The 13653-nt window shown below is 36.1% G+C and overlaps 1 protein-coding gene across 5 annotated transcripts in view; it reads right to left on the reverse strand.

The window, feature by feature from the left end:
- Positions 1-818: 818 nt before the first annotated feature.
- Positions 819-13653, reverse strand: part of LOC107008416 — a 24302-nt gene continuing 11467 nt past the window's right edge. The window contains exons 5-12 of one of the 5 annotated variants that reach the window (XR_003576025.1): positions 13378-13440; positions 13190-13282; positions 11343-11504; positions 8982-9073; positions 6181-6347; positions 3591-3735; positions 3441-3498; positions 1257-1392 (exon numbers count right to left, since the gene is read on the reverse strand). Coding sequence is in view for 1 of the 5 variants with exons in the window: in XM_015207446.2 (XP_015062932.1) it covers positions 1088-1392; positions 6181-6347; positions 8982-9073; positions 11343-11504; positions 13190-13282; positions 13378-13440 (882 nt within the window). In the remaining 4 variants the exon portion in view is untranslated. Of the gene's footprint in view, positions 1393-3440; positions 3743-6180; positions 6348-8981; positions 9074-11342; positions 11505-13189; positions 13283-13377; positions 13441-13653 lie in introns of all 5 variants that reach the window. The other 4 variants (XR_001455257.2, XR_001455258.2, XR_001455256.2 and 1 more) reach the window with 4 other exon arrangements.

Below are 13653 nucleotides of genomic sequence, written 5' to 3' on the forward strand. Positions count from 1 at the left end.
ACTCCAGAACTCTCTTTTTAAAATCGCATTTATACTCTTTCAGATTTTCAGTTTCCGAGCCATTCGGCGAAGTAACTCGAGCCTCGCCGACCAATTCAGCGACTAGCCGAGGGCTTCCTTCCATCGTTTTCTTGAATTGACTTTTCCACACTTCCTCTCCATGACTTTAGGCGATCAGAACTTTCCTTCGTCGATCTAGTCGGCGGTTCGCAGAATCTCACCATGATATACCACAAATGTATCTTTATTTGTTTATCATTACTATTGTAGCATTTATACAAAGAAAGTCACGTAATTTATAAATGATTAGATCTAATATTGTTGGTAACCAATAATATTACTATAAGAATCATTGAATTTAGTATAAAACTATAATAATTAAATTTTCAATTAACTGAAGCTTTTCGTATCAACATTTATGTTTTCTAACTTTTTCTTATCAATATGAGAATTTCTTTTTCGCAAATATTCCAAAAAGAGTAATATCATCGTATCCTAATTTATCTCTTTTATTATATTATTTATTATTTATTAAAATATTTATCAAATAGTGACATTAATTATCATTTAAATATATCTTTAATTTTTTCTTATAACCGCGGAAGTCCGGACAGGTACACTAGTCCTATAATGCATATCTTTTTACTGCTCATATCTATTTCATGTTTTATCTTGTGGTTTTTGCGATTATACCTTCCAAGTTACTCTAATCTCATGGGTGGTTTAGGTCATCAGACCTACAGAAATCCATCGTTATTCTTTTTCCACCAATAATTCTAACTGCAATGCCAATCTATGATTATTATGAAAAGATATCCTGAAGATGAAACACTAAAATACAAAAGAACATTAATGGACTTGAATAATAAATATGTACAGTTCTTATAGACACACATTGAACTACCAGTGTTCTCAATGCTAGTTCCTATATCTGGCATGCAGCTCCAACAACTGTTACCAGCTACTGATACCTATTGTTAATCCTGTTAACTTAGCTTAGGTGAAAATTGAATGGTAAAAGCTTGGAGCTAACTCCCATCCAGGTTCAAATGAAGCCTTGCATGAACAGTTTAAGGGGAAGTTGCTACTAGCAATACCGCCATTTAAACAAGTCAAGCCCACTACAACTCTCTGCATCATTATCATCTGTTGAGTCTGACCCGCTTCCAACAGATTCATCCGAACTATCCTCTTGTAGAAGCTGTATTCTATCAGCATGTTTAATGATCCAATTAGTGAATTCAGGAGACGAAGCTAATTCAGCAACAGCTTCCTTGGTAGACTCTTGTGTGAAATCTTCCCACTCCTTTGGCGAGAATCTCTTTCGGTAAGGTGTCTTGTGAAAAGTTGAATAGTATTCGCCCACTTTTTTACCTTTGCCATCTGAAAATCCTGGAAAGATGAAAATAAGCATCGTAATGAGACTTGAGTGCTGCAATCTGCAATCTCTAACATGGAGACCAAAAGAAAAGGTGATAAAATATAATGGAAAATGGTCCGACACTGATAAAGTTGGAACACAGGAAAAGGTGAACATATAATGTATATATACCACATTCAAAATAGTAGCATAAAAGACCTTATCAACGTTAAGTCTATCAATTTTTTCTTTTATGATGGCTGTTGTGTGTGGGAGGGGGTCGGGGGATAAGTAGGACTTTAGACATGGATATCAAGGTCACAATGCTGGATATTTTGCATCAGAAAATGGCTAGAAGCAACATAATCACTATAGTTTTGGGGGTATACAAAAAATATGAAACAGCCACAAAACATTGATAATTCAAGAGATCAATTACACCACGAGCCCAATTTATTGGACTCCTCTCTAGTGAACCATCCGTCCATTTCTCCCAGTTGGCCCTTGGATGTTTTAGACGTGTCTTCTTAATAATTTAAGGGGACAAGATTTATTTGCTTAACCACAACTCTTAACCCAGGTTAATATCAACATTCTCTCCTGTTCATTGCAATAGTTATACCTTTGGTTCCAACCACTATACCCCTCCCTGCTTTCCAAAATCCTTCTACGCTCTAGAAGAATCTCAGTTTCAGAAATTATGTTTTTATGATCACACATGGTATATGTGTACATTCACAATTCTCTTCACAAACAGAAATAACATTTTCTCAAAGCACAAAGCTTTATATATGTACAATGGAAGAACTTTGAAAAGAAGAAACTTCAGAAGAATAGAGTATGATTTCAAATAGAATCCATCATCATGAACAGAACAAGCAAAACCTAAAAAAGAAGGTTTTCGCATGGAAACCCCAAAGTCTCGGTCCAACTGCACCCACACACAAAACAAGTCCAGCCAGCAAACTTGTCATTCCCAAGCTCAACATTAAATGACCTTTGGCTAATTAATGCTGGTGTGGATTTTTCAACTAGAATTTACGACCACATCCCTAATTTTCGCATCTCATACTTACAATATGATGAAATCCCAAGCCTTCAAAATATTGGAATTTGAAGAAAACATCAGAACTTCATGCTTTAGATGATTTGGGATATGTGAGAGGATGACGACTATCTGGCAGCAGAGAGGAGAGAGGATCCGATGGAGAGTGGAGAAGAAAGAGTGATTATTAACTTGGGTTAAGGGAAGTTAAGCAAATAACTCTCGTCCCTTAAATTTTAAAGGGGACACATGTAAGACAAACGAGGGGCAACCGGGGGAAATGGAGGAATGACTCACAGTAGAGGAGCCAAAACATCAATCAAATTCTAAGGGGACGTGAAAAATTGGTGGTGCTTACATTATCCAATTACAAGATGCCTTCTGAAAATCTTTACTTTTTCCCAATATATGTTTCCCTTCTTTTTCCTTCTTTTCTTTTTCTTTTTGAAAAAGGAAGACTTCCTCCTCCCATTTATTTCCTTCATATGTTTCTCTCCAACGTGAAATGCGTTCCAATATGGTGCTTCCCTTCAAGATACTAGTACTTTCCACCTCTTCCTATTATCCTTTTTCCTTAATTTTTATTTTTAATAATTATTGCCCACGCAGATTTTAGGTCTCTGTTTTGATGGTGGTGATCAACACACTGACTTTCTATGCTATTATCATATTTCGTTTTGAGTTCTTAATATTTCAAATCTTATCTCCTTCTATCGTTCATTGGTGGCATCTTTATACTATAGGGAGTTGAAAGATATAAAACTTGGTTCTTCAAAAATATTTTTTTGAATTTTTCTATTTTTCTTTTCCATTAGTGTAAATATTTATTATTGAAAAGTATTCTCTAAATTCCTGTCTACCTTTTTCCAATATAAAGCATGTAACAACTAACAAATTATGAAGTTTGTATAACACATATTTGTCGCACTGAAACTTATTTACATTTTTCATCTGGAAAAAATATTATTTAACTTCTGAAAGTTAACCATGGACTAAAATACAAAATAAAATCAATTATGTAATACACTTGTGCACCTGTTGGCTCTACAGATTTGTCCTAGTCTTCATACCAGATCTGTTTCTGATTTGAGCTCTTGACAAGTCAGAACCAGAGAAGATTGATGATTAGTGAACAACTGTGGGTCTAAAAGAGTAAAAATATCAAAAGAGAACTCCACATCTCACCAGTTTGGCATCTCTGATGTCACTGTTTTTCCTTTCTTTCAGCTATGGAGATAAAACATGGAAGCTGTCCTCAGCTCCGATGATGTGAAAAAGGCTCAACACTACCATGGATAACCCAAGATTTTGCTCAAGGAACGCCATGGATCTGCTCGCTAGGAAGAAGAAGACAGAGAGGTCATGACCTTTTTGCCCCTTTCCTAATCTGTCTAAGTAATTAGTGGGGTTTTTGGGTCCAGTTTTTTATAGTTGTGGACTTTTTCCTCTGCTTTTTGTTCTGTTCAGATGTTGGTCCATTTTTTCGTATATAACTAAAGTTTTTTATAAAATCCCCCATTTTGGGAGTTCTAATTTAAAAATAAAAAGCACTTGCGAGTAAAATATGACACCGGGAATCATATTGTAATTACATTATGGCAAACATAAATGTCTTTGTAATTACGTTATTGTATAATTGTCATGGTGCATAATTAATAGCACATGTAGTCCCTAAGTTAATGACACAATCGTTTCCCAACACACTGAGGCCCCATTTGATTATTAAGATTAAGCATCTGAATGCATATCTAAGTGATTAAGATACGTCGATTGAAGTCTATAACTTGAAAGTGTGAAGGAGTATTTGAAGCTCATAAGGTTAAGAAGTGTATAAAGCTACTTCATAGAGTTGAACAAGATTTGCATGCAATATTGAAGTATGTGAGCTAATCCACAATGGGTTTCAAGATTGTATGTGGTCTTTTCTGGTTCATAGATTAGTGCAGTGCAAGGCTTTAAGGCCCAAGTCTTCGACCATATATTACATCTTGACTACATTGAAGCACCTTGCAAACAGTGAGATTATTCCAAGGATACGACCATCTACGAGAGGTTTTACGGCCATAGAAGTAGCTCTACAACCGTGGATTTGACCGTAGAAAAGATCAGAGAAGCTGAAATTGCAGAATCGGAAAATTTTTAAAATTGATGGTGGGATGCACAACAAGTTTCACGCCTGTAGATGTTTCCGGCCAATTGCCAGTCCGTGGATTTAAGCAGGCAAAAGTTTATGAAAGCTTAAAACATAATCTAAAGCTGATTTGTCATCATTTTTTTCACATGACTCGCCCACATAAGCTCTCCAAGGATCATTCATTATTCAGGCTCGATTTTTGCCCGTTATCGACGTGGTTGCTAATTAAGACTTTCTTCACTTCTAGTTTGAAGCATCATACACCAGCAAAACTCTGGTTGCTAGTGTAGTAAGCAAGGATCATCATATTGCCTCAAATCTATCATAAAAGAACTAAACATATTGAGGCTAATTGTCATTTTATTTGTAAGTGTGAAAAATATACAGTACGACCTACTGAAAAGGAGAAATTATGTGTAAGATTGAATGATGGCACAATCCTACGCAGATTAGAAAGTAGTCACCGAAAAATGGCAGGGTAGTACACAAATCGAATATGAAAAAAATAGTCACCATAAAGATGGCACGGTGCTATACAAATCAGATGTGAAAAAGTGCTCCGGAAAAATGCACGGTACTATGCAAATTAAATAGAGAATGTCGTCACTGGAAAGATGCATCGTTCTACCGACTACGTTACAAAAATCAAATATGAGAAAGTAGTCACCGGAAAGACGGCACACTGCTACACAAGTTGAATATGAAAAAGTAGTCATCGGAAAGATGGCATAGTGCTACGCAAATAAGATATGAGAAAGTAGTCACCAGAAAAATGCACGGTGCTACACAAATCATATATCAAAAATTAGTCCGAAAAAATGCACGGTCTATGCAAATTAAATATGAGAAAGTATTCACCGAAAAGATGCATAGTGCTATCGGCTACTAAAATTAAATATGATAAAATAGTCACCAGCCAGATACACGGTGACCCAACTTTCGCTAACATAACCATTGGTCAGACGGGTAGCAATGAGGAATAGCGGCCCGCCGTAGCGGAAACTCTTTGATTCTTTACCAAGATCGTAGAGGCTCTGATACCATGTGAGAAATATTGAGGAAACATATTATTGAATGTGTATCTACATTATTACATTAAGAGCCTATTTATAGACATTATATTAGACTCCTTTTCCAGATACCGCAATACAATCCTTTTTCTAAGTAGATTTTTGTATACTATTTTTATTTCTATTCCTATTCTAAGTAGGATTGTATGTATTATTCTTGTTCCTATTCCTGTTCTAACAGTCAGATTCAAGAAAACTTGATTTCCACAGACAATGTGAAGAAAGGAGAGCAACTAGTTGATTTGCTCACAAAGGCAATGAGTGAGACTCGAGTTAATTACCTTGTAGCAAGTTAGCGTGATTAATATCTATACTTCAACTTGAGGGGGAGTATTACAAACTGTATATAGACCTCATTCTTAGTAATGTAACCATAATTAGGTAGCAGATATGTAGCAAGCCTTCTTTATTTTATTTCCTAAGTTGGCACATAATATATTGTTTTTATATCTTGCTTATCTATTGGTTAAGACATTTAAGTTCCAGATCACACACATGAACCTTTAGCATCCATTGTAAGCTGGACAAGCATAAATGTGGCACCCTAATACATATAAAGTAGAGCTAATACCTTTGACAGGAGAATCAGACCATGCAGATGAGCTCGGGCTACTGTATGGAACTCCAACCGAACCAAACTTTCTGGATTTGCTAAGGAACTCAGCACGTTTTTTATTCATGTTTATCTGCTTACTACTCTTTGCCCAAACATCTCCGATTCCAGAATATGACAAATCCCTGCATGCAACGTACAGATGTGTGAACGAAGAGCACTACATGTTTCAACACCAAGAAACAGTTCTAGCGTCCTATTTTACGTGATATGAGAGAAGAGAAAGAAAAGAAAGAAGACCCCTTAAAATGAAAGTGGTTGGAGGTTAGGCGGACAAAAGGATTCTACCAATAGCAAGGAGATTGGCTTAATACTCTCGCTTACCACATTTAGGAAAGTAAAAGGAAACAGAGTCAGACAAAGGCTGTTACACTAAATATCAAGTGATAAGATAAAAACATGAGATATACAGGTGGAAGCATCTTTTGGCAAGCAAAAGCAGGGAGTTCCACCTGGCTAGTAAGCAGCACAACAGCCTACTCAGGAACAAAAAGAGACATCAGGAAAGATGGACAATGAAAAGCAGCAAGTTGATAAGAATACAGATATACAGGACATACACAATGTGAAAGACTAAAAAACAAAGGAAAGAAACATCACAATAAAATGGACACTGTGGAATTGGTGATCAAAACAGAAGGGGTAAATGATCAATGGAAGCAAAAAAAGTGATAAATCAATCAGTAGAAAGCAAGGAGAAGGAAAATCAAGATAATAACAAGAAAACGGCCCATTCAGAGGATGATGACAAAACTGAGACACAAACAGAAAATAGGGCAACTCCAAAGGATGATGACAAAACTGAGACACAAATGACAGACAGGGTATCCGACTTGGTACAAAATGTTAAAGATGTACAACTCAAAGACACGGGGCCACAAAGTACAGAACTACAGAAGGAGATTATATGTCATCAAAGACTTCCGAGCTTATTCCCAATCGTGAGATCATTCCCCTCTAGAGTTAGAATTTTCACAAACAGCAGAAAAGATATCAAGCCATTCAGGTTCTTGAATTTCTGGACAAAACATGAGACTTTTAAAGCTTTGATTCAAGAGAACTGGAATGCTGAGTTTTGTGGGTTGTTTTTCAACATAGATTTAAAAAAGTTAAAAGAGCTGTAGTGAAGTGGAGTAAAGACACTTAAAGAATTATATTTCAAGGGCAATTTGAAGAAGATCGAAGTCCTCCAAAAAGGAAAAGTTTATATAAAGTGCAAGCAAAACGCAGCAAAGATATTTACATTTGGAGGGAAAACACTGGAAACACAGGTGTTTAAAGTGGCATCAAGATGGTGAAAGGAACACAGTTTTCCATGCTTATTTGAATGGTAAAAGAAAGAAGCTAACACTCACAGATATTCAATGCAGAAGGGGAAAGACAGACATCAAGGAGATAGTAGATGAGGCTACTAGTTTCTTTCAGAAACAATTATCAGAGGAGCATGTCAGAAGATTTTAACCTACTCAAACACATTACTAATTTGATTGATGAAGAGAAGCACATGAGGTTAGCTGAATTAACACAAAAGATGAGATTAAAATGGCAGTTTTTGAGCTGAGTGGAGAAAGTTCTAGTGGTCCTGATGGCTTTACAGGGAAGCTCTGTAAAACAGGTTGAGAAACTTTAAAAGAAGATGGACAGGATGTTCCCAAGTCCATCATATACACTATCCTGGTTTTATTACCTAAGAAGGAGAAGATAAACATCTTTTCAGATGTAAGATCAATAAGCCTGAACAACTTTAGCAATAAGATCTTATTCAGGCTGTTGCATGTTGATTGGTGAATTAATTACCTGGTATTATATCACCAAATCAAGCAGGTTTTGTTAAAGGAAGAAGCATTGTAGAGCATGTGTTATAACTTACGAGCAAGGGACATAAGAAAGAGGACCACAACACCTAATGTAGTGATAAAGCTTAATATGACAAAGGCATATGATAGATTATCTTGGTTGTTTATCACCAAAGTGCAATTTTGATTCTGAGAGGTGATCGTTGATATGGTTTACAGAACCTTGTCACATATCTGGATGGCTAGATATGATAAAATACCTGGAGACCTACAAACCAACACAGCACTATAAAACGACACAGCGGACTTCGACAGAGGTCGGAAGCAACAAGTGCAACACAGATTAGGCCAGCAGGGGCTATCCTGGTAGAAGTTCATATGTTTTTTGCTTAAGGAATCACCACGGAGACTTGTTAAACGCTCGAGCAAAGGAACTACCAAAAAGTCACCTTACATTCCTTAGGCAAATTCTGCCATTTTCATTATCATTCATGTCATATGGGGTACATACATACCTTTAAATTAAAGAACTTTTATAACATAAATTTTATAAACTATAATTTTTTGGTCATGTTTTGTCTATAACAACAAATAAAATATAAATGTTAATGGTGTTATAGGCGTATAGAATAACATTCAAAATAAGATCTGGACAAACGAGGTTGTTATAGAGAGGCTTCTCCGTAATTGCACTATACACACTTGTTAGGGGGATGAATAAAGAATTTTCAAAGGATAGAAAATAGCCAAATGATATCTTTCAGTCATTTGTATCTTGGTGTAAACATAGTTGTACGGATTTTTGAAAGTTAACTGTTGTACATGATATTGTCATTGGTGCGTAGATTAAAGACAGATTATTTATTTATCAAAAAAGGAAGAAAGAATTGAGGCCAATTATACTGCATAACAGAGAATGACCATTAAAAACAATTCTAAAGAGGACATAAGACAAGAAATTACCTTGATGCATGCCGCTGCATAGAAGTAACAGCAAAGCAAATAAGCCACCAAGAACTAAGCACCAAGAACACTAAGGGAGAATCAAGTGTGCTCTAGCAAAAAAAAGACAAATTAAGTGCACTAAATCTTATGTTAATAACAGCGTCAAGCATGTGTCCGCATGTGTATTAGATTAATTTGACTACATCATAGTGCAAAAATATACATGGCACATCAGAACTTTCATATATACTTCTTCATCCCTTCCTAGTTATTTTCAGTTATATAAACCATAAAAATCATGAAATAGATAACACACCAAGATGATGCCAAAATTACATTGTCTATCATTGAGCTGCTAGAAAGTCTTCCCAACCCCAAAATAATAGATGACGTAAAAGAGAGTTCTTGATCTTCAACATTGGTTTTCAGTTCCTTATTTCTTTAATCAAGTAATAATACTTTATTGAGAATAAACACAAAATATACTTGTATATAAATAGTAAACCAAAAAGTAGAGAACTTCACAATATATATATACGATTTTCTAAGAATGACATTAATACTTCTATACCTAAAGGAAACTTATGGGTGCAGCAAAAGAGAACAAGGGATAAGATGCTATTCCTCAAGTAGGTGAAATCCTTCTCAATTCCATCAAAATTCTCCTAAATCTTTCTCCATACGATCAAAATAAGTGCTACTAAAACAATATCCCACGCCCTGACCCTACTCCCCATGCCTACCCTGAATGATTGTATTCCCGAAAAACTATATTAAATGATAAGGATAAACGAAGATAAAGTAGTACAAGTAGGTGTGTCACCTACTTAAGAACAGTGTTATCAAAAGCGCACTTAAGCCCTGAAGTGAGGCTTAAAACGTGTTGAGCGCTTTGCCTCGCTTCATGTGCGCTTCAGTGTCGTCTTCAAGGTTCTAAGGCAAACGTTTCCTTTCCAATGAGCCTCTTATGAAGATGTGAAATTAAGTAATTGATATTTCACTTAATCATAATTTTTTTTCAATTTTTTTGGTCATATATTAGTCATTCATGTTTATAATTATTAATCTTGGACTAACAGTAAACAATTTTCATTAAAGTCCACGCTTTGTTTCTCTTAGCGCTTAAAGCTCCCATGGACCTTAGAGATTTTTTGCGCATTTCGCCTTTGATAACACTGCCTAAGAATACAAGGCCAAAGTTAAGAAACCAAGTAGGTGCATCACATGCTTACCAAGTTTAAGGCCCAAACTAATAGGGCCAAAGGGATCTGTTTCTTCCACATACTGGAGGAATAGCATCATAAATAAGTGGCCTCATTTGGTATGAACTACCATCATTGGATTTATATAATAACCAGCCTTCAATGTTGCGTTGATAAAATCCTCCTTAAGAGATAACGTAATCAAAACATGTTGATTACAGAAGGAATCAATCTAACAGGCTGCCTTCATATTATATTGTGTTGGAATAGTCGATCTCAATTCCTCAAGCTCAAGCCAACCATATGAAAATTTGCCAACAGCATGTTGGAGATTTTCGATGATGACAATTCTTTCAATTTCCGCTTTAGTCCATCCAATATATGATTCTCCATGTAGCATAGGTAACTAGAATGTCAATGGTACGGTTCTGCATGGCGTTCTTCATCGTTTAAGGTTTCAAGAGATTTGAGTAGTTCATATTGGGTATGGATGTGGGGCTAATGGGGTCGTTGAAGAAGAAGGTTGCACTAGAGACTGCATAAGGCGAAAATCCAAGTGTATGTAGGGTTAGGGTTTTACATGGGAGAGAAGAGAGCTCCATAGCTATTGCAGACTCACTAAAGGTCACCACAATCCAAAATGGTCCTTAACATAGCTATGAAGATATGGCACCTGGGCCTAACTCAACCCCAAAAGGTAGCACATGAGGGGAGGATTGACCGAGTCCATATAAGGAGACCACCAGTCCATTCCCCTACCAATATGGGATTTTTATCCACTCTAACACCCCCTTCACGCTCAGGCCAAACTGGAGGGTGGACCATGAATCCAAATGGAAATGGACCTGGCCCTGTAACATGTTAGCCCTAACTCGCACTTCAAAAGGTAGCTCAAAGGGAGGAGGACTTACCCAAGTCTATATAAGGAGACCACCAGTCCATTCCCCAACCAATGTGGGACTTCTACCAACTCTAACAATAGTCATTGCAGAATAATTGTATTCTTTCTCTTACTCTGTTTCTCTATTCTATTCTTAATCAAAGTTTCACTATTAAGTTTCTAATCAACTGAAAACTAAAAAGATAATTGTGATTTCTGCTAGAACCAAGCAAACATAGTACATAAAATGCCATCATATCAGCATTGAAGTAACTGAACAAAAGAAGTTCTCAAAACCTGGAAGATGAAGGTAATGCCAATGATGCGTATGGCCCATTTAACAAATTGTGCGACACCAACGTCCACATTACCATCATCTGATATAACAAATTTCCGCACCAACCAATATCCTAGACCAGCTCCAGAAAGGATGATTCCGACAAGAATAAATACAGCAACCTGAAATCAAGATGAAATCCACTAAGATACACATCCATGATCTTTTTTGGTGCAAGTCACATATTCAAATGTATAAATGAAACATATCAAAAGACTCATGGGTAATTAACATCAAACTGGTTTCTTTATGGAAGATACTCCCATACAAAAATCTTGCAATACACATCAAGTTGCAAGGGCCCAAGAAAGTTTTATGAGCAAGAATAGAGTCAAATTTCTTTTCCAAAATGAAAACGGTTTACGGGAAGAAAGTCAGCATATGAAACTGAACTCCTGTACAGTAAATAGAAGTAACCATCAGGGGGAGATTGAATAAGGAATTGACTTCTCTAAAAAGAAGAGAATACTATTTCATCAGCATCTGACACTGCTTTACTTGGCTTATCTAGTAGACTGTTTTTAGCTTTTACGTGTCCAGAGGGATAAAAAATTTAGCTTTTGCAAGTGCTACTACTCCTATGTTTTTGGTAGTTAGCGATAATATGATGTTCTTTTCGCTCTTGGAGTAGAAAATATGTCTGAAAGATGCGTAGCAGTGAAATCAAGAGATTCCAGAATCTCTCTTTCCTGATCAAGAATAAGAATTAGCCAGCAAGGTCTTCCTTATAATACGTGCATGCAAGAGATTTTGTTTAGTGTAAGGAGCAAGGCAGAAGTCATAAATGAAATCGAACACCCTGTTTCATTCTTTGTTCATTGATGATACATGAACTAGTTTTCGGATATCTATCAGATATGAGTGTATGGAGGTATCCAATACTAGTTTATTCTTGACAAATAATTGCAAAGTAACACCTATTTTTTTAATTATCACTCATCCAATATGGGTACTGCGACCACACCCAGTTTCTAAGGCATCATTTGGCAGGTTAATTTATCAATCTCAATCGGCAAACTGAATATACTACTCCGTCCCATTATACGAGGCGCAATTTGACTTCAACAATTAGTTTGACCAATTTTGGCCTTGAAACAAGCAATAACATAATTACTACCCAAAAATAAAATTATACTTCAACCATGTCCAGTGTGCTCTTTCCTCGTAATAGTTTCAACTACAAATATCAGAATTACCAACAAAAAAATTGCACTCAAAATTTTACTAAGCTTCACTTCCAAATGTTAATTTTCTTATTTATAAAGGTAACTTCACTTCCAAACGTTTAGTTATCATACCGTAAACATTGGGTCAGATGTCCTCAACCCTCCCTACACAAAATTCAGTTTAATTTAGCCAATTTACCCTAAAAATGCTTAATAGATTGAAGGTTTTACAACACTATGAACAAAGAGGTCAAGCAGTCCTTAGCAATATGTATAGAAATATGCCTTTACACAGACCATGGTATTCCTAGCTGTCTTCACATGATACTTGTATGTTAGGACTAACTCAAGTTCCCAATCATGTCTCCACTAAGATGTTCAACGATTAATACAAAGCATAAACCTGTAGGTGTTCAAACACAAATAAACGGCAGTGAGAGCTCATAGTAGGCAAAACATAACTTGCCATGGAATTTAGAGGCTTAGGATCAGAAAAACATTAAAGCAAAGCTAAAACGATTCAGCCATAATGACAATGACCCACACAGTAACAAGACGAGATAAGAAAGGAAACCGTCTAGGATTAACACATGGGTCAACTGTTAAATAAACATCCGATTTATTGCAAAGAGAGAACATACAGGATTGTGGAACTCTTCACTTAGCCCAAAGTTTGAGACGATGGAATTTATCAGCATAGAGAATTGATGCACCAAAACTGATCCTGCTCCAAGCTGAAATAAGATTCAGATTGAAGATATTTAACGAACCATCAGCACAAGCAAATTTATCACTGATGAAAATGAATTGTTTGGACTAAATATCTAACCACTGATCCATAGATGGTCAGGTAGAATATATTTTTCCTTCCAGTTGGCAGCAATTTCATCCCCTGTAAAATGAAGCAAATGTAACATACCAGATGTTATTAGGGAACTATTAAGAGAAACTTAGTCAGAAAGGCTTGTTTTGTATTGACGAAACTTGTATAAGCTAGTTCATTTTCTTTCCAATGTCAATCTGATAAATCCAGGTGATACAAACGTACAACTCTTTGCAAGACCTTGTAGCTCAATGTTCCATGTTTCTCTCTTTAACTCCCCCC

This window comes from Solanum pennellii, chromosome 1, assembly GCF_001406875.1.
Source record: "Solanum pennellii chromosome 1, SPENNV200".
Taxonomy (NCBI): Eukaryota; Viridiplantae; Streptophyta; class Magnoliopsida; order Solanales; family Solanaceae; genus Solanum; species Solanum pennellii.